We start from the raw sequence: 23,073 nt of genomic DNA on the forward strand, positions 1-23,073 counted from the left end.
CCAGTAGTAAGAACGTTTCTGTTCTGACATGAATTATCATTGATATGGTCATATTTATAAAAAAAAAAAAGAAAAAAAAAAGGGACGAAAGACTAAAGATACCATAGGCACAGTCAAACTCATAAATCGAAAATAAACTGATAACGCCATGGCTAAAAATTAAAAAAGACAAACAGACAAACTATCATAGTACACATGACACAACATAGAAAGCTCAAGAATAAGCAATTAAAACGAACCCCACCAAAAACCAAGGGTGATCTCAGGTGCTCCGGAAGGATAAACAGATCCGGCTCCACATGAGGCACCCGTTAACTGCTCGAAGGCTTCTCTAACTTAGGAGTGGATTACCTTATCTGTATTTGGCAAAACTATTTTGGTCATCAATGCTGTTCAACTTCGATCGTACTTTATTTGGCCTTTTTAATTTTTTTGGATTCGAACGTGGTTGATGAGTCTTTTATAGACGAAACGCTGTCGTAGATCTCTACAAAAGTTAATCCTGGTACAATGTGTCTATGATGAGTTTATTACAACCATTGGGTCGATGGCCACTGCTGGTGGAGTTTTCATTTCCCGAGGGCATCAACAGCCAAGTAGTCAGCATTTTTCTGTGCTGATATGAATTATCCATGATATGGTCGTATTCATAAATCAAATGTTTACAAAAAAATGAATTTTTGAAATACTAAGGATTTTCAAATGATGTCAATTCCTAGGAATATTAATGCCGTGTACTTAAATTCCTCGGAAAATTAGGCAGCAACCATTTGATTTTCCGTGGGGGGCTATGGATTTTTTTCCCGGACAAACTTTTTTGTGGGGACTATGGATTTTTTTCCGGACAAACTTTTTTTTAAAGACAATCTATTTTTTCATGACAAGTCGAAAACATTATTTTTTTAAATTTTAGCATCACATATAGTGGCAGCTGAAGGTGAAACAAACAATTTTTTAATCTCCAGGTCAAAAACATTTTTTTTCTCTCCAAAAACTGGAAACAAACTTTTTTTCCCCAAAAAAATCCATAGGGCCCTCCCCCCCCCCCCCCCCCGAAAATTAAATGATTGCTGCCTTAGTCTACATCTACATCTATACTATTGATCTGCAGTGGAAATCCATAATGAAGATACTGCTGTGCAAACGTCAACCTGTGTGCTCATTATTTACAAGACGTGCAATTAAAATAGTCTGGGGACATAGATTACTAACATAAGTACTTATAAATGTTCTCCTAATATAACAAGAAATCTTACAAAATTAAGAATTAGTTCCCACCCTCTTTTGATTGAAAAGGGTAGATATTTCAGACCAAAAATTAAGAGAGAAAACAGAATATTCTTGAACTGCAATCAAATAGAGGATGAAAAACATTTCCTTATTTATTGAAAAATTTTTTTTTTTTTATAGAAAACAACTATTTAATAAACTAAATTTTGAATCCACAAGATCTGTGCCCTGAAAAAGTTATGAAAACCATTATTAGTTTACTTAACCCACAAAATATTGATGATACAAAAAATATATGCCATTACATACAACTATGCTTTGAATCTTTGTAATTTTATTCATTTAACCTTGATTTGATATTTTGTCATACATAATATATATTTATTTATCTGATGTAATATCATGTTAATGCGGGGGAAGACATCATTATACTTGTATTGATTTTCCTGATTTAATAAAAACTTGAAACTTGAAACCAGACTCGGACATATATTACACTGTGTATTATATGTCTCTGTTGAAACATAAGACTTTTAAAACATATTTAATAATTATGTGAGCATTGCCTTTTTATACTTGTTATATATGTTTCCGACTGGGCAAATTTTACCAGAACGAATTTATCTTTTACAATAATTGTTACTTTAAAATAATTGAATTTCCCGCAAAAACTACAAGGAAATCGGTGCCCGGTTTTGTCTGCTACACGTAAGAATTAGGTTAACCAATCAAAACGGGCCACGATTGGTTTCCGGTTCCATCAACGTGTTTGTTGATTATTTCAGCATCACTACTTTCAACTTGCACAGATATTTACTACCAGCGGAATATAAGTAAAAAACCTCCAGAATGATTGTCCTTGGTAAGTGCTCCAATGATCTTTGGGTAAAGTAGTGACAACTTAAATTAAACATTGCAACGTCGGCAGGTAAATTATTTTTTTGACACTTTTTATTTTCATTTTTTATAACTTGTCACAAGTTGTCAAATTACAAATATATCGATTTAAATGTTAAATGTTAATTTTCTATTAAGACATGGCTTGTCACATTGTGACCGTGAATCGGTTGTTAACTCATGTAAACATAGTTGGGGGTTAAAAAACAGTCATTGGGGAAAAAAAGGGGGAGGTGGGGCTCTTTTTCGAGAAAAAAATTGGTTGATTATAGGGAATCACTATGTCTGTAGTGGGCCCCCTCATATTTATGACAATCAGTGCCACCTCACCCCTCCTTTATACAAAGTTCTGTACCTGCCACTGAACAAGGGGAAAAATCAGATCTTCATTTAAAAAAAAATATTTATATTGAAAAGTGCTAGTCCAAATAATTATGACGGCTTTAAAGGCTGTTATATTTTTTTTCTTAGACGTCTTACATTGATTTCAAAGCAAAAGTTTAAAATAGCCTTCCAGGACTTCATGAATTTAAAATTATTTGGACTAAAAAAATGCCTGGTTGTTTTTTTTAGATCATTACTATTAACATTTGTTTGATACTACAAATCCTTCTGAACATTTGCTTTCGTATCTTTGCAGGTAAAAATAACAGCATGTTTTTGGTCCAAAATTTTTAAACTACCAACTGCATTCATTTGCAAGATTTTTTTAAGCTAGGGTGTCTGGGCCTGTTAATCCAAGGTGGACAGACAATCCAACATCACAAAGCGACCATATAGCTGTGTAAAAGCTATTTTCATTATAATAAATGTGACAAGAAAGCAAATACCATTACAATAAAATCTTAGCTGACTGACAAAAGGACAGTAGGTAAATCCAATGTCAGATATGATAGAGCTGCATCTGATAAGGCTATAAATCATTTTTAAAGTTTTAAATAGCTTATTTCTCAATAAACATGATAAAGATAAAGATGTAATGTTTAACAATAATATATTTTAAGGGGAAAAAAATAAAAAAATACCTGAAAGCAGATACTAGAGCTGCATGTGCCTCGTTTAATTTAATAATACATTGTATGTCTTTCATTAAGGGTATTACATGTATTATGATTGGCATTAGCATGAATAGTAGGAGTCATGTGGAGTCTAAAAAACTGAAAGTAGTTTAACTTATTTTTTAACATGTGTTTAAATCTTAACTTTTTGTGCTGACATGAATTGTCATTGATATGGACCATAATTTGGTATTCAGTCTTTGGTTTCTTTTTGTATCCTTTTTCATAAGTTCTAAATTTTAACTTTTTGTGGGTTTTGTTGGTGTTAGAATAGTATGAATGGAACAATTGAGTTTTTCGAGAAAAAATTAATACATTTTGATTCACCGTTTACCTGACATGAAACCAAACAGGAAACCAATCTTTATTTTCTTTATTTTGCACAATATAATTCAAAAGGCATAAATAAACACCATTACTAGTGTTACTTGCTTCATGTTAATATTTGAAATCTATTTTCAATGTTATATTAAAGTTTTTTTTAAACCTGACAGGACACCATAAGAAACCGAAAGCATTTTTTTAGTTTTATAATATTGCAAAATCTGCATAAAATAATCTGAACAGTATACTTTTTCTTAAAATCCATCTTAAATGTAACAGTATTATAAAACTCCTAAATATGTGCTTGTTTTGAAAACAATTAGTACAATTTATTCAGAATTTTCCATATTTTCTTCATTGATAGAGGATACCATAATCGTTGTATCTTGATGTTTAAGCCAAAAAAATGTATTTATATTTCGTTTTGATATTCCAGTTATATAAAATTTATTCCAAATCATTGGCAATGTAACATTCTTTAAATCCAGTAAAGAAAAAAACTTTTAACTTGGAATTAAAATCTTTAAGATAGGCACAATGTGATACTTGTGACCTGTACACCATCTACATGGTTTCCACATTTTAACCTACTTTAGTGGGCTAAAATCAATAAAGTACTTCCTTTCAAGTCATGCATGGTAAAAGTTTACTTCTCCTTTGACAACTTTATTGCGTTTCTGATAAGTGTTTGCAGAACATGAATAAAAAAATATTAATTAAAAACTGTGACAAAGATGTCAACTTTGTACATTCCAAGTGTAACGGTATATTAACATGTATTTTTTATTAAATTATATTTATAAACCTAAAATATCCAATAATATTTACTGCTGAAGTTAAATCAATCCAACGAGCATTGGTACAATGATAAGAGACGTAATTTCGATTGATTTTTCCAAGGACTCTTCACGTCATTATCGGGAAACAAAGTGTGTTCTAACGTCTGTCAAATATGAAATCGATTTTGTCAAGTCATTGGGCATTTATTTTCACACAGGATCATGTGTAACATTATGCACATAGGAAAAATAACAGACCACCGTCGCAATCTCATTGACAATTGTATTTTCCTCTTTTAAACAAGACGAAACAAGTCTACAGATTATGTTTGCTAACATCCCGTTGGAAACAAAAACAATGTTTAGACCTAGTATTTTGTACATCCAGCCGTAATGGCATTATCATATGTTAGTCACATGTTTCACGTATGACCGGAAATGATTAGAACTTAAGGACAAAAACAATTTTAATAAATAACTGGACTTCTGTTTCGTGTGAAATGTAACGCATAACGACAACGTCAATTTCTTACTTAATTATTACGAAGATCAAAACAAGAATGTAAATCATCTCAGATTTACCTGTTTGAACATCTCGCTAGAGTTCATATTTGCATATTGTTTTTAAGAATTCTATTACAACAAAGCAGATTACATCATCTAAAAATTGCGTTACGAAATCGGACTCAAAAATCATGCCACTGTTCTTACATCTGCTACATAAATACTTATAGTTCTCGGCATTTTCTTCTCACTATTCTTATTGGTCGATGTTCTTTGTTATTTGAAAGCAAAAGTTACGAATTTGCCGGTGATGATTATCTATAAATCAGTCAGCGTTATGCTCTTCGGAAGCAAAAAGTAACGTGAGAAACGACACAAAAATACGGTTGTAGAATCTTTGAAATTCGTATATTTCAATTTTGTTTCTAGGGAAGAGTAGCATACACTTGTATGTTGATAAAAATAATGGCATCTTTAGATGTAGTTACAACTTTTCTTACAGTAATTAACATTTTATCACTTTTCTATAGTTATAGGAAACGGAGCCCAATAGCAAAGTATGGTCCATATACATGATATAGTTATATTTATAAATTTACTGTACAAATTTTTGAATTTTTTGAAATACTAAGGCTTTTCTACCTCAGTCAAACATGTAGATTACCTTAGCTGTATTTGGCAAAACTTTTAGGAATTTTGGTTCTCAATGCTCAACGTAGTACTTTATTTGGCCTTTTTAACTTTTTTATAATCAAGCGTCACTGATGAGTCTTTTGTAGACAAAACGTGCGTCTGTCGTATATACTAAATTTATTCCTGGTATCTTAATGATGAGTTTATTTAAAGAATTGGACTATTCATTTTTAATTGCAATGACAAGATTTGAATATAATTATGAAAATCTATAATGTAGTTATTTTTCTTTGCAGTATTGGCAGCCTTGTGTGCTGGTACAACAGCCTTCTACTCCAGTGGGGATGGAGTTGTAGATCTTACCCCATCAAACTTTGACAGAGAAGTTGTCAACAGTGATGCTTTGTGGATTGTTGAGTTCTACGCCCCATGGTTAGTATATATACTGATATGCACTTTTACAAAACCAATATGAGAAAAAAGAAAGAAAGAAAAAAAACGATAAAAAATTTTAGCTTGTCCTTTTTGTTGATTTTTTTAGCTAGAATTTCTCGCAATGTTAACATGTATAATATTTTTTACCTTAAAGATTCAAAACTTTTCTCCAATATGCATGATACAATTGATCAAGTTAAAGGTGATACTGAGTACTCAAATGGTACATACATGTATATTGTCAGACTTCAGATCAGATTCAAATTTGAATTTTCAGGCACATGTTTCTGATAACAAATCTTTGTTTTCAGGTATCAAAAAGAATCTTTAATAAATTTGTGAACACTTTTGTTCATGGATTATTGGATTGGTTTCTACATTAAATAGCATTAGAGAAATATAGTTTGAAAATATCTCCTTTTGAATAATTTAATAGTGTGAATTCCATGTATGTTTTAACATTTACCTATTTTTACCTGTATAGGTGTGGACATTGTCAATCTTTAACGCCTGAATGGAAAAAAGCAGCCAAAGCACTCCAGGTAAGAGGATAATGTGACAATATATTCTTGATAGTTTTCATTGGTTTTAAGATTTAAAAAGATATAGGAAGATGTGGTATGAGTGCTACTGAGACAACTCTCCATCCCAATAATTTATGAAAGTAAACCATTATAGGTCAAGGTATAAACACTTTAACAGTTTCACTTTGGCATAGACTGTGACCATGCAAATATTATATTAATTTTCAGTTTCTCAATCTAATTTCTTATCTTACATTTTCAGGGTGTGGTCAAGGTAGGAGCAGTGAATGCAGATGACCATAGAGAACTTGGAGGAAGATTTAGTGTTCAGGGCTTCCCTACCATTAAAATATTTGGACTTAATAAAAATAAGCCTGAAGATTATCAAGGTTAGTGTTTTGGGGTTCATTCAATGTAAACCCTGTGTTACCATGGTTACTGACTTGATTTCTAAATCTGCCAAGGTTTTTCACTAATTTTGAGATACACAAAACATACCAATGTCATTGTAAAAGTCATCTTTAAAATTTGGAGTTATCTTCCTTTGTCTAGAATTGGAGTTGAATCAACTACAACTAATGCTCAACTATACAATGGAATATATAATTTTACTTCCCTGACACATATAAATAAAACAGTCTTTACCCTTTAGTGCATATAAGCACTTTGATTTATACTTGGATTAATCATACGTTTACTTTAACACAAAAATTAATCATGTTAATTAATGATTACATTCAAATTTAGAAATTCATTTTTAGTTCTTCTAGTTTTCTCCATTTTAAAAGCATTAAAATGGTCTGCTTAGTACCAGTACTTTTTTTTTATATGACCGCAAATTTTGAAAAATTTTTCGTCGTATATTGCTATCACGTTGGCGTCGTCGTCGTCGTCGTCGTCCGAATACTTTTAGTTTTCGCACTCTAACTTTAGTAAAAGTGAATAGAAATCTATGAAATTTTAACACAAGGTTTATGACCATAAAAGGAAGGCTGGTATTGATTTTGGGAGTTTTGGTCCCAACATTTTAGGAATTAGGGACCAAAAAGGGCCTAAATAAGCATTTTCTTGGTTTTCGCACTATAACTTTAGTTTAAGTTAATAGAAATCTATGAAATTTTGACACAAGGTTTATGACCACAAAAGAAAGGTTGGGATTGATTTTGGGAGTTTTGGTTTCAACAGTTTAGGAATTAGGGGCCAAAAAAGGGCCAAAATAAGCATTATTCTTGGTTTTCGCACAATAACTTTAGTTAAAGTAAATAGAAATCAATGAAATTTAAACACAATGTTTATGACCACAAAAGAAAGGTTGGTATTGATTTTGGGAGTTTCGATCCCAACAGTTTAGGAATTAGGGGCCAAAAAGGGACCCAAATAAGCATTTTTCTTGGTTTTCGCACCATAGCGTTAGTATAAATAAATAGAAATCTATGAAATTTAAACACAAGGTTTATGACTATAAAAGGAAGGTTGGTATTGATTTTGGGAGTTTTGGTCCCAACAGTTAAGGAAAAAGGGGCCCAAAATTAAACTTTTTTTGATTTCATCAAAATTGAATAATTGGGGTTCTTTAATAAGCCGAATCTAACTGTGTATGTAGATTCTAAATTTTTGGTCCCGTTTTCAAATTGGTCTACATTAAGGTCCAAAGGGTCCAAAATTAAACTTAGTTTGATTTTAACAAAAATTGAAACCTTGGGGTTCTTTGATATGCTGAATCTAAAAATGTACTTAGATTTTTGATTATTGGCCCAGTTTTCAAGTTGGCCCAAATCCAGGTCCAAAATTAAACATTGTTTGATTTCATCAAAAATTGAATAATTGGGGTTCTTTGATATGCCAAATCTAACTGTGTATATAAGATTCTTAATTTTTGGTCCAGTTTTAAAATTGGTCTAAATTAAAGTGCAAAGGGTCCAAAATTAAACTAAGTTTGATTTTAACAAAAATTAAATTCTTGGGCTTCTTTAATATGCTGAATCTAAACATGTACTTAGATTTTTGATTATGGCCCCAGTTTTCAAGTTGGTCCAAATCAGGATCTAAAATTATTATATAAAGTATTGTGCAATAGCAAGTCTTTTCAATTGCACAGTATTGTGCAATGGCAAGAAATATCTAATTTCACAATATTGTGAAATAGCAAATTTTTTTTTTAATTAAGAGTTATCTTTCTTTGTCCAGTATAGTAAGCAAGAAATATCTTCAAGAATTTTTTTTAATTGGAGTTATCTTTCTTTGTCCAGAATCAACTTAAATCTTTGTTATATACAATATACAATGTATATTCACTTTTTACTACCAACTGATAAATTTAAATAATCTTTACCATTCAGTGATAACAAGCAGTTTTTTTACATCTTAATATTTTATGATGTATTTAAATGAGTAGTAATTGTTGCAAACTCCATTAGAATATTTTAATTGAAATTAGTTTTGGAATAAGGGAAAGGGGGATGTGATTAAAAAATTGGGTTCAATTTTTCTCATTTGAAATTTCATAAATAAAAAGAAAATTTCTTCAAACATTTTTTTGAGAGGATTAATATTCAACAGCATAGTGAATTGCTCTAAGAGAAAACAAAAATTTTAAGTTCATTTGAATACATTCATTCTGTGTCAGAAACCTATGCTGTGTCAACTATTTAATCACAATCCAAATTTAGAACAGAATCCAGCTTGAATGTTGTGTCCATACTTGCCCCAACCGTTCAGGGTTCAACCTCTGCGGTCGTATAAAGCTACGCCCTGCGGAGCATCTGGTCATATATTCATTAGATATATCTTGTAAATTTCATCTGTGAAAGATTTTGGTATTAAAATTTTGCTTATTTCTCAAATAATTCTAAAATTGAAATGATTTCTATTAAAATATGAACAAATGAAGAGAAATTAAACTTGAACTAAATTTTAAAATGCTTGCATTTAAATTTTGAATCCAGACTAATGTATAAGTTCCCCGGCCATGTCCACTTTTATTTTTTGTCTGTCTGATGAGTTAAGCCTTTTTCAACTGATTTTTATAGTTCGTTCTTATGTTGTACTGTTATACCACTGTCCCAGGTTAGGGGGAGGGGGGGATCCCGCTAACATGATAAACCCCGCCACATTATTTATGTATGTGCCTGTCCCAAGTCAGGAGCCTGTAATTCAGTGGTTGTCGTTTGTTTATGTGTTACATATATTTGTTTTTAGTTCATTTTTTTACATAAATGAGGCCGTTAGTTTTCTCACTTGAATTGTTTTACATTATCTTATCTGGGCCTTTTATAGCTGAATATATGCGGTATGGGCTTTGCTCATTGTTGAAGGCCATACTGTGACCTATAATTGTTAATATTTGTGTCATTTTGGTCTTTTGTGGATAATAGTCTCATTGGAAATCATACCACATCTTTTTTTTTATAATTCAAAAGATAATTATAACATTTCAGGAGGCAGAACTGCTGATGCTATTGTAAACTCTGCTTTAAGCAAAGTACAATCAATGGTGAAAGACAGAATGGCAGGTAGGGGTGGAAGTGGTGGTTCACGCAGCGGTGGTGGCAGCAGTGGAGGTGGATCTCAGGTCAGTAATCATACAATGTCAAGGGCAATGGGAAAGATGGGGTATAATTTGACAGTTTTAGGAATCAAAGCATTATTTATATTAATTAAAACATGTTGTTCTATTTTAATGCTGGTAGACTTTGTGTTCCTAATTTTGACAAATAGTTTGTTGTAGATATTGATATTGGAATTAATAAACAAAACATTTACTAAATTTTATCATCGGTATAAAGCCATCATTCGTAAATATAGCTCAACATGCAGACTTCTTATACGTTCAGGTATTTCACGTCCAATTTTTTATGGAAATATTCTTTATAAAGCACAAAGGTGTCGGTATTCACCTCAGAAACTTACAAAACCTTTGAATAGACTTATTAAGAAGGGGTATATATAATTACGATACTGTTGTCAAGTCATTAAAGATTGCATATTTTGGCGTAAATATTGAGTCACTGATAAGGTCTTTGCGTCGGAACTAAACACATTTATTCTAAAAACAGTTGTTGGCATGACACGGGTTATGTTCTTCTGATATATGTTATGATGGTATGATACTAAACCCCAAACGGGAAGGATTGTGCCTGATGTTCATATGATGAAATCATAATCTTTCAGTCAGTTTAATTGAAGTCTGGAGCTGGCATGTTAGTTAACTGCTAGTAGTCTGTTGTTATTTATGTATTATTGTCATTTTGTTTATTTTCTTTGGTTACATCTTCTGACATCAGACTCGGACTTCTCTTGAACTGAATTTTAATGTGCGTATTGTTATGCGTTTACTTTTCTACATTAGTTAGAGGGATAGGGGGAGGGTTGAGATCTCACAAACATGTTTAACCCCGCCACATTTTTGCGCCTGTCCCAAGTCAGGAGCCTCTGGCCTTTGTTAGTCTTGTATTATTTTAATTTTAGTTTCTTGTGTACAATTTGGAAATTAGTATGGCGTTCATTATCACTGAACTAGTATATATTTGTTTAGGGGCCAGCTGTAGGACGCCTCCGTGTGCGGGAATTTCTCGCTACATTGAAGACCTCTTTGACACATTCCCCATTTTCATTCTCAATTTTATTGTCAAATAAATATTCATCATGTATACTTCAATATTCTCCAAAGGAACTGCTGTCATTTTGGTAAACTTTTACAATATAATGCATTATTAAAACTTGATGATTGAATTTTACAGAAGTAGTGCTATTATAAATCACATGTTTCAATTTGAAAATAATAGAAAAAACACTGTACAATAAACTTTAATGAGCTAAATAATTAATTGATTTTATGCAATTTGTTTTTTTATCCTATAGAAACCAGACCCAGGTGCAGTGATTGAATTGACAGATAGTAACTTTGAAGATTTGGTTATTAACGGTGATGACATGTGGCTTGTTGAATTCTTTGCTCCATGGTGTGGCCACTGTAAAAATCTGGTTCCACATTGGACACAAGCTGCCACACAACTTAAAGGGAAGATTAAAATGGGAACCCTGGATGCCACAGTCCACACAGTCATGGCCAACAGATATGGGGTAGGTATTTTGTTTGTATGCCTCATTTATATATATGGATAATGAAATCTTTAGTTTGAGGGCTGTGTGTCAGTCCTTATCTTGTATAAGGTAGGTTGATGTTTTCGTCTTAGGTACTGTACCATGACATGTGTGGTCACATATGCATGGACCTGAACCTTAGTAGGCAAACATAAAAGTAAGGAGATGTGCCAGGGGTATGATTGCCAATAAGACATCTATCCAACAGTGTTAAAAATGAAGTGGTAGAAAGCAATTATAAACCTGAAACAATGAAAAATACACTGTATTGTCGGCTATATAAAGCTCCACACATGAAAACATTGTTTAACAATTTAAACAAGAAAACTAATAGCTTAATTTAAAGCAGAATATTTAAGGAACTCAAATATGACATAAACCAACAACCACCAACAGATTTTCTGATGTCCTGTACAAAAGAATGATTCAATTAATTTTACTATGGTTATAGTTCAGAGTTATTCTTAATGTTAATTTTAAGCAATGTTATTTGTTAGAGATTATTCTAAACGTTAATTTAATCATTGTTACAGGTTAGAGGTTATCCAACAATTAAGATGTTCCCAGCTGGTAAGAAATCTGAGAGTGATGCTCAGGAGTATGATGGTGGAAGAACAGCTTCAGATATTGTAGCCTGGGTCAATGACAGATATACAGCTAACCTACCAGCACCAGAAATATATGAGGTAGATTATTGTGATTATACTAGCAATGGACCTTCACAAAGCTTCAAATAAAATACATAATTTAATATTAGTCTGAAATTATTTCAGTGTCAACATTTCATTAACAAAAAATTCCAGGAAATGATGTTATCTTCATTGGCCCCTCAAAAACTGGATGACTTAATAGGTATCCTCCTGGCATCAAATCTATACACCAGGCAGTTTCTGGCTTCCTGACCACATCAAAATATATTTTTTTTATGAAAGATATCTAGTTGCAATTTGAGGATTTTTTTTTGCTTATTATTTGAGAAATTAAACATTAAAATACATTACAATTTAAAAAATTAAGCTTCCAAGCTTCCATAGTTGCAGATGGGGAGATAGAGAAGTTAACATTTACTGAACCATTGATACAATATAATTGCATAAAAATTGTTTATTGCTTGTCGCATTAATTTAAATCCTGTGGATGAGCGCCCAGTTTACTTTATAATGTGACATGAGCCTGAATTGCATTTAAATGCTCTATACAATGATACATATTTATTATCATGTGGGTTTTTATTTTGAAGGTTGTTGTTTTGTTTTTTGTAGATTACAACTCAAGATGTATTTGACAAGAATTGTCAAGAGAGCCAGCTCTGTGTTGTTGCAGTCCTCCCTAACATTTTAGACTGTCAGTCAGCCTGTAGAAACAAATACATAGCAACATTGAAAGTTATGGCAGAAAAATACAAAAAGCAACAGTGGGGGTGAGTCAAGGCTTCCAAAAACAGTCATATATTAGACCGTTGGTTTTCCCGTTTGAATGGTTTTACACTAGTAATTTTGGGGCCCTTTATAGATTGTTGTTCGGTGTGAGCCAAGGCTTTGTGTTGAAGGCTGTACTTTGACCTATAATGGTTTACTTTTTTTAAAAATTGTTATTTGGATGGAGAGTTGTCTCATTGGCACTCACACCACATCTTCCTATATATATGCTATATATTGATATTCCAGACATTTGTAAAATGGTCTGTAAAGTCTAGCTGGGTAAAGCATGAAACTGTCATCTATTTTTTAGTTTTCAATACTTTCTTCAGAGACAGTCAATTTAACATAATTCACAATCTTTTTCACCCAACTTTTCACCTTTAACAGCCACACATATCCCGTTATAAAATTGCCATGATCATCAATAGAGATTGAAAAACACAAACAGCACGAAATATATTAATGACTTAGCAAAAAGAAACAAATATATGATTAACAAAAGCAATATCCCCAAAAAATGTAAAATACAAAACTGAAATTTGCTCCTGTATTAAGAAAACAGTTTTCAACTTATTAATAGATATATATGCATTTAATGTTGTGAAAAACTTTTTTATTAGCTCAATTATCACAAGATAAAATCAGACTTCTTGTTTTAGATGGCTGTGGACTGAAGCTGCTGCTCAACCCAATTTGGAACAGACTTTAGGTATTGGTGGATTTGGTTATCCTGTAAGTATGTGTTATTGGTTCGCAAAAAGTGTCAGTCCTCAGGATTTCACCACCAAAATTTTGCATAGGACTGACACAATTTTAGTTTTTTTCAATAGATTAATAATGAGGACCTGCACAATTTTTTTCAAGGACCACCAGGGGGAAAAAGATTTTGCGAACTCTGTTGGTTTCGTGTGAAAAAATATGAAGAATATAGCTAACACTTCACTCTGGTATTACCACTAATTAAATGAATCAATCCAAGGCTTTTTGAAAAAGAGAAGAGATGTATGTTGTGGACACAATGTTACATACATAATATACACAAGTACCATAAATTGAATTGGGAACCATCTCAAAATGAATGACAATGTAATCTTTTGAATAATATCATGAATTTATTGATATTCAAGCTTTGAAGTGTCAGGTTGCACTTCAAGACACAAGTTTAGAGAATGAGTTACATGTTACCAGCTATAGGCTGTTCAATATATATATAAAACATGCTTTAGCCTATACCTAGGGAAGGCACATATAATTGACAAACTTTGGGTATTTGAGTGAAAGTGTTAGAGAAATTCTAAATGTGCCTATTTAGGTGGTTACCCCAATTTCAAATTGCATGGATCCCAGGGTGCAAGGCATGTTGTACTAGAAGAGACCTTGGAATAATTGTTAGTGGAGACTGGTTTACTCATTGCATTTGTTTTGTTTGAACAAATTTCTACATGCATGTTTTCAAAAGATTTTACTGTACTAGCTATCAACAATATGCTTTATATAATTCTAGGCAATGGCAGCTGTTAATTCAAGGAAAAAGTTATATGTTTTATTGAAAGGACCATTTACAGAGATTGGTATAAATGAATATTTAAGGTATGTAATACATGTATCCATCTATAAAAACTTCAATGCACTGTATACAATTATTTGTATTGTCAGGGAAAAAAGCAACCAATTATATGGTGAACATGATTAATGCAAGTAAACCGATTTAGACTTATGAATAAACATTCAAAGAGAGGGGAAAGATATCTGAGTGACATTCAAAACTATAAGTAGAAAACAAACTGACAAAGCCAGGGCTAAAAAAGAGAAAGACCAACTGACAAAAAACACAACATAGAAAGCTAAAGACTGCACTTGTCTGCAGGTGGTCTTAGTTTGGCTGCTGAAATGAATTGATTGAAAGTCACTTCTTATATAGGTTAAATTTGAAAGAATTAATGATTTTACTACTATTTTTTTGCTGTATATCTAAAAATATGTATAAATTTCAGGAGTTTATCCTATGGTAAAGGATCAACAGAACCATTAAAAGATTTACCAAAAGTAGATAAAACAGAGGCCTGGGACGGCAAAGATGGACAGGTAAGAACCTATATTTCTCACTTACTGTGGATTCATTTATTTTCATGGGTATCAATTTTCATGGATTGCTGAAAAATTGCATATTCGTGGATATTTGATTTAGTAAACTTTTAAAGAAAAAAAATGATTAGCATCTGGTTTTTATAGAAGATGACTGACAAAATATTACATCTGTTGTTGTAATGAGAAATGCAACACATTGGTCAATATATAAATCTAGGCCAACAAAATGTAGACTTACAAGAACTGTAAACCAAGTAAATTGAGAATTAGTAAAATCTGGATATTTCTTATATATAAATAATAAAAAAAAACAAACTTGAAAATAAGTTGCTATGGAGTCAGTAGAAAGAACTGAAAAATAAAACTTTCAAATAACACAAGTGTCACAAGAAGGAGTATAGGAGTCAATATCATGAATATGTAAATGTTTTTCTGTATTCTGTAAATGTAAATTAAATTATTATTTTATTTTTTTACAGTTACCAGTAGAAGATGATATAGACTTGTCTGATGTAGAATTAGACGATTTGAAGGATGAATTATAATACAACGAATTGTAGAGGAGTTCATGTTTGTTTGCTCATTATTTAATGGAGGATTTGATCATCAGATCATGTAAAAGTTACTATGTATTACTGTAAATTCAGAAATTATTGGATGCATTTATTATTTCGATTTTGTCTTTTTAGACTTAAATGCGATTTCAATTTTTGCGATATTCAGAAAAATCCTGTTTTATTCATACAAAAAAATTTCAAAATGAAAGTTTTAATTATTGGGAAATATAAAGTATTCACACAATAATTTCTGAATTTACAGTACTTAACAAATCAACTGGTATATGAAGGTATTGGACACCTTATGGTCATGTTGGTAGAAGCCTTGATTATTTTTTTGGTTGCTTTTTGCAAAAATATAAGTGGATATGTTATCCTATTTTATTAAAAGCTACTACTTTGCTATATTTTTTATACTCCATTTACTCTTGGATTTGTTTCATTGTTGTTTTTTTCAACCTCAAACAAGTTTATTTAAGATTTTTGTTAGAATAAGGTCAGTGTTACCTAGCTTTGAATGACAGTTGCCTGTTTATTAGATTTTGATTTTTATAAATGACTAATCAGGGAACATATATTTGACATTCAGTAACCCTCCATTTTTTTCATGAAATCCGATATGCAAGGTCATGATTGTGTTTAAAAGGAACACATGTTTTATTTGTTCATTAATACTTGATTTGTTTTTCTTAGGTTGTACTTGCAATTAATTTTTTTTCTCCAAAAGAAAATGGGATATGAACATTTTTCAATCACAAAAACTAAGAAAGCAAAGCCATTTGTTGTTGTTTATTTAAAGCTGTTGTCTTCTATGAAAATGAAGCCCAAGTAGGTTTTGCATATATTCTAAGCTGATGTCTTCTGTGAAAATAAATAACAACTGTAAGACCATAAAATTAATTCTAAGGTTAAAGTCTTCTGTTATTTTATTAAAGAAAAAAAAAGGTAGAGATATTGTTGATTCATCAATTTTCATCAATGCCAATTTTTTTGTTTAATGAAGAAAAATGGTAATTTCATGTTTCTAAAAAAATTAAAGATACCTGGATCCTTTATGTGTTGAAGTTTTGCAATTGGACCCCCAGCATTGATCTTGTTGAAGACTTAAACTCGAGAATTACTTTTATTTGTTCTGAATTATATGATGATCATTTTGTATATGTATGTGAATGATTATAGCACTTGTTTATATGGTGGATGTTTGTATGAATGATTTAAAGACATTAAATGTTGACAATGAAATATGTGATGATTGTATGAATAAATAAATTATTTTTTAAAACAAATGATTTTACTTTCATTAGCTCACCTGGCCTAAAAGGCCATGTGAGCTTTTCTCATCACTTGGCGTCCGTCGTCGTCGTCTGTCGTCGTTAACAATTTTTCAAACATCTTCTCCTCTGAAACTACTGAATGGATTTGAATGAAACTTAGCATGATTGTTCCTTAGTATATTCTGCACAAAGTATGTGCTTCGATTTTTGATCTGTCAAAAAACATGGCGGCTGTTACTTAAAATAGAACACAGGGGTCAAATGCAGTTTTTGGCTTATATCTCAAAAACGAAAGCATTTAGAGCAAATCTGATATGGGGTAAAAATGTTCATTAGGTCAAGATCTATCAGCCTTGAAATTTTCAGATGAATCAAACAAACCATTGTTGGGTTGCTGCCACTTAATTGGTAATTTTAAGGAAATTTTACAGTTTTTGGTCATTATCTTGAATATTATTATAGATAAAGATAAACTGTAAACAGCAAAAATGATCAGCAAAGTAAGATCCACAAATAAGTTGTATGACCAAAATTGTCAATTGACCCCTTAAGGGGTTATTGTCCTTTAATGACAATTTTTCACAATTTGTTCATCATATTTGCTAAGTTTAAAAAATCTTCTCCTCTGAAACTACTGAATGGATTTGAATGAAACTTAGCATGATTGTTCCTTAGTATATCCTGCACAAAGTACGTGCTTCAATTTTTGATCCGTCAAAAAACATGGCCGCCGTTACTTAAAATAGAACATAGGGGTCAAATGCAGTTTTTGGCTTATATCTCAAAAACGAAAGCATTTAGAGCAAATCTGACAGGGGAAAAATGTTCATTTGGTCAAGATCTAGCAGCCCTTAAATTTTCAGATGAATCAAACAACCCATTGTTGGGTTGCTGCCACTTAATTGGTAATTTTAAGGACATTTTGCAGTTTTTGGTCATTATCTTGAATATTATTATAGATAAAGATAAACTGTGAACAGCAAAAATGATCAGCAAAGTAAGATCTATAAATAAGTTAATATGACCAAAATTGTCAATTAACCCCTTAAGGGGTTATTGTCCTTTAATGACAATTTTTCACAATTTGTTCATCATATTTGCTAACTTTAAAAAATCTTCTCCTCATAAACTACTCAACCAAATTCAACCAAACTTCAACTGAATGATCAGTAGGGTGTATAAAATAAAGTTTGCTTTATTTTCTATTTTGTCAAAAAACATGGCCGTCATGGATAAAAATAGAACACAGGGTAAAGTGCAGTTTTTGGCTTATATCTCAAAAACTCCAGCATTTAGAGCAAATAAAACAAGATGTTAAAGTATTTATTAGGTCAAGGTCTACCTGTCCTGAATACAGATACAGATACAGATAAACTGTTTTTAGCAAAAATGTTAAGCAAAGTAAGATCTACAAATAAGTCAATTTGACCAAAATTGTCAATAGGAGTTATTGCCCTTTAAAGACTTTTTCACAATTTGTTCATCATGTTGACTTTCTTTAAAAAATCTTTTCCTTTGAAACTGCTCTATAAATTTCAGCCAAACTTAGGCTAAATTAGTTTCAGAGTATCTAGTATAAATTTTATATTTCATTTCCTTGTATGTCAAGAAACATAGCTCCTATGGCTAAAATAGAACATAGGAGAAAATTATTTTTTTTGCTTTTGAAGAAAATAGGACGATTCAAAGAACATTTAAATAAATTGAAAAGCCAAAATTATCATTGAGGAGAGATTTAACCAAAAAAATTCAGGTGAGCGATTCAGGCTCTTGAGAGCCTCTTGTTTTTGTTGAGCCTGCTACTTTTGTTGCAGAAAGCAAGACATAGAGATAGTGATCCAATGGTGGTAGCGGCCGCAGCAGCATTAGCTGACTTCTAAATAGTATTATATTCTAGAAGGTGGAAGACCTGGATGCTTCCTTCTTTATATATTGGTGGCTCGTGTTACGAAATTTTCCTCAATCACATGTCCAATGTCCTTGACCTTACTTTCATGGTTCAGTGACTACTTGAAAAAAAAAGTTAAGATTTTTAGTTATTTTAAATTCTCTCTTATAAGTAATAGGACAAGTTTGTTTTTTGGTGGTTAAGTCCACATCTCGGATACTATAAGCAAAAGGTCTAGTGCATTCTGTGTATGGAAGGACTAAGTGTACATGTCCAACTGGCAGGTGTCATCTGACCTTGACCTTATTTTCATGGTTCAGTGGTTATAGTTAAGTTTTTGGGTTTTGGTCTATTTTACTTATACTGTATGCAATAGGTCTGCTATATTTGATTTCTGGAATGATTGTTTAAGGTATATGTGTCTAGCTGGCAGTTGTCATCTGACCTTGACCTCATTTTCATGGTTCAGTTGTCGAAGTTAAGTTTTTGGGTTTTGGTATTTTTTTTCTTATACTTAATGCTAAAGGTCAACTATATTTAGTGTATGGAAATATTTTATGATCTAAATGCCAGTGGCACAGGTTTTATTTGACATTGACCACTTTTTCACGGTTGATTGCTCAGTGTTAAGTTTTTGGGTTTTGGTCTGTTTTTAAACTATAAGCAATAGGTATTAAAACTATATTTTTTGTATGGACGAATTATTATCTGTACATGTCTGTCTGGCATCAATCGGCAGTCCTCTGGTGACTCCGCTTCTCTCCTTCTCGGCTGAGTTATGATGATTGTGCGTGGCATTGTTCATCTGAATTTGACTTAATTTTCATGGTTCATTGGTCAAAATGTTTAGTTTTCTTGGTTAATTTTAATTTTATGTGACAGTTGTAATAAAGCTTTATATTTAGGACTATCAACTTCTATTATATCAATGATTAGTAAAGAAGGCGAGACATTTCAGTGAGTGCACTCTTGTTTGACCATAAATTTATTGGAGGAAAAAGCTGAAAAATCTTAACTGTTGATGTTTTACGAGAATTGAGAATGGGGAATGTGTCAAAGAGACAACAATCCAATCTAACAGCTGAAGAAAGCATGTATGTATTTTTGTTTCAAAGGGAGATAATTCATGTCCTTGAGACAACAGTTTAACATTTTCTGAGTATTCTTTTTTTAATGTTCCATGTCATTTTTGTAGATTTTAATGGGTATCAGTGAAACACGAAATTAAGTTCACTGAATTACAAATTATATTTTAAGTTTGTATGCAGACTGACAAAACCAGGAAATCAAATGTTGCTGAATTGCAGGTTTCCCTCAAGCCAACAAAATATATGGATCTGTGGCAATATATATATATATATGCTGAATGTCCAATAACAAATAACATGTTAATGAGATATTAATTTACTCTGCATTGTACCAGAAAGATCTGCACCAGATTTAAGTGCGATACAAAAAGGTACAAATTGCTGTTCAACATAAACTAGACCTAATCACAAACTAAAACATTGTTGACGCTGCTGCTGTCACTGGAAAAAGTATCAAAGCGAGACAAAAAACTACCACAGCAGTATGATTCAGATGCATCTTCAATGTAAGGCCAATAGTATAAAGTCTTATATATTTCTTGTCTCATCCTTATCCTTACCAATCTAAGACAGTTTTAGATTATGAATTGGCAAATAATGTGGTGAGAGCAAGATTAGAATTTTAATTTAGTTTCTTGTGTATAATTCAGAGTTTACTATGATGTCCATTATCACTAAACTAGTATACATATTTTTAAGGGGCCAGCTGAAGGACGCCTCCGGGTGTGTGAGTTTCTCGCTACATTGAAGACCTATTGGTGGCCTTTGGCTGTTGTCTCCTCTTAGGTCGGGTTGTTGTTGCTTTGACACGTTCCCCATTTCCTTTCTCAATTTTATAGATCATTGGTTTCCTGTTTGAATTGTTTTATTTATCATATTGGCGCTCTTCATAGCTTGTTGTTCAGTGTGAGCCGAGGCTCTGTGTTGAAGGCTGTTCAACCTATATTTGATTACTTTTTAATATACAGTGACTTGAAGAGTTGTCTCATTGGCACTCAGACCTCATTTTTTTATATATATATAGGAACCTTGGTTTGTACTAGACCTACATGAGGAGTCTAATTTTTAACAGTCAGCAGCAAGACTATGTCTTCACAGGTTGACTCTATATTTTTGAGCTGAGTTGACCTGTCTTTACTTTGTTTTCTAAATACCTCATGATTAGCAGAGACGCAGCAGAGTAAAGTTTCAAAATCTAAAATAGATATAGGAAGATGTGGCGTGAGTGCCAATGAGACAACTCTCCATCCAAGTAACAATTTAAAAAGTAAACCATTATAGGTTAAAGTACGGCCTTCAACACGGAGCCTTGGCTCACACCTAACAACAAGCTATAAAGGGCCCCAAAGTTACTAGTGTAAAACCATTCAAACGGGATAACCAACGGTCTTATCTATATGAACAAAACGAGAAACAAGAAACACGTAGATATTACATAAACAAACGACAACTACTGTACATCAGATTCCTGACTTAGGACAGGTGCAAACATTTGCAGCGGGATTAAACGTTTTAATGGATCCAAACCTTCTCCCTTTTTCTGAAACAATAGCATAACATCACAACATAGAAAAACACAAGACTTAACTCAATCAAAAAATAGGTTCTCATTTTAGTTTAAACATATTTATTTATAGTGGATTGGGAAACAAGTTTTGCAACTTATATTAATCCCTTTCCTCTTTTCGGGTGCAAGTGCTGCCTTGTAGCGGCATTAGCCTTCTCTTTTTCGAAATCTACAAGGGTGTCTTTAAAGTGCAAGAGATATTGCTCTCTCTAAACACTGGTCAGCCATTTATCGTCCCCTTCTGACGGACTATAATCATTTCCTCAAGACCATACTCACCATGCAATGGTGTCAAGGGAGAGCTGAAATTTTCATCTCCGAATGGGAATCGAACCAGGAACCTTTATGTTTGTAGTCCGATGCACTAACCACTACACCACGGCTCTCATATAGTAGTTCTCATTCTGAACCATGATCTCCCTCATTTTAATTGGGATATCATGCTACCTCAAAAGCACAGTAATGGTATTTTACATCTTTTGTGTTTAGAAATTCTTGTTGCACTAATATGAATCTTTACATCTCAAAATAATTATCTATAAAATAAATTTGAGAATGGAAATGGGGAATGTGTCAAAGAGACAACAACCTGTACACATTTAGTTTTTAGGAATCTATAGAGACACATGTATAAATAAAATAGTTTATTTGTCAGGCATTCAGATTAATACATATATTCACGAATAAATCAACATTCCATATATATAATATTGGTGACACACTGGTATTAAAATCATTAAAGGAATACTGTAAATTCAGAAATTATTGCATGCATTTATTTTACCTATTTTGTCATTTTAGACTAAAATGGTATTTTATTTTTTTGTAATATTGAGAAAAATCCTGTTTAATTCATATAGATAATTTCAAAATGCAAGTTGAAATTATTGCGTAATAACCCTGTCGCATTTTTCGCAATTATTTCTGAATTTATAGTATTAAAACTATTGATGTCTTATTTGAAATCTATAAATACATTGGTATAACTATATGTATTACAACTTCTCTGAAGTAAAATTTATATTCAATATAAATACCTGACAAAATTATTGCAATCGACACAAATGATATGTGTCTTCCCTTTCATCGTGTCTGAGTTACAAAGAGATATTAAAGAAAATTTTCCAATAGACTTTAAAATGCACAACTACAAAAACTATTTATGATGTCAATCTGTCAAATTTTATTTGATTCCATGAAAACGAAGTAATTATATCCCACACAATTTTTTGAGTCATAATATTTTTGACACGTCTGTCAGTCCATCCATCAGTCAGATGTGTTCTTGTCATCACAACTCTTCTGAAACCATATACCCAAATTTTATGAAACTCTATTGATAATAAGAACATATTACGTAGATGTGCATTTGGACAATCAATTATGATAAAATAAAATCTAGCAGTTATGCCCCTTTGCACTTATGTAGGGATGTGTGATATTTTAGCATGCTCACAGGAGTTCTTTAATTAGGATAAGCTATCCTTTACATATAACATAAAGGTAAATCCATCTTCCATTATTGATAAATAAAAAATAAATTATCTAATCAAACATAAGTCAAGTGTGGCACCACTTTGTGTGGCACAACCTACTCATTGTGAACAATTTCTGACAAACTTGCCCCATTCTATAATTAAATTATAGAAGGGGGCATCTCTATATATAGCTATATATCCCAAGCAATTTTTTTTTATAGAAAG

The 23,073-nt window shown here is 31.9% G+C and overlaps 1 protein-coding gene across 1 annotated transcript; it reads left to right on the forward strand.

Annotated features, from left to right (window-relative positions):
• The first annotated feature begins 1,938 nt into the window (after positions 1–1,938).
• On the forward strand, positions 1,939–16,839 carry LOC134690789 (protein disulfide-isomerase A6 homolog). Its single transcript, XM_063550836.1, has 12 exons — positions 1,939–2,092; positions 5,722–5,857; positions 6,345–6,402; positions 6,647–6,773; positions 9,822–9,955; positions 11,245–11,466; positions 12,021–12,173; positions 12,750–12,907; positions 13,568–13,640; positions 14,413–14,498; positions 14,903–14,993; positions 15,476–16,839. Exons 1-12 carry the CDS (start codon positions 2,080–2,082, stop codon positions 15,539–15,541), a joined length of 1,317 nt encoding a protein of 438 aa, XP_063406906.1. The 5' UTR covers positions 1,939–2,079; the 3' UTR covers positions 15,542–16,839.
• Positions 16,840–23,073: the final 6,234 nt, after the last annotated feature.

This window comes from Mytilus trossulus, chromosome 11 (assembly GCF_036588685.1).
Source record: "Mytilus trossulus isolate FHL-02 chromosome 11, PNRI_Mtr1.1.1.hap1, whole genome shotgun sequence".
Lineage (NCBI taxonomy): Eukaryota > Metazoa > Mollusca > Bivalvia > Mytilida > Mytilidae > Mytilus > Mytilus trossulus.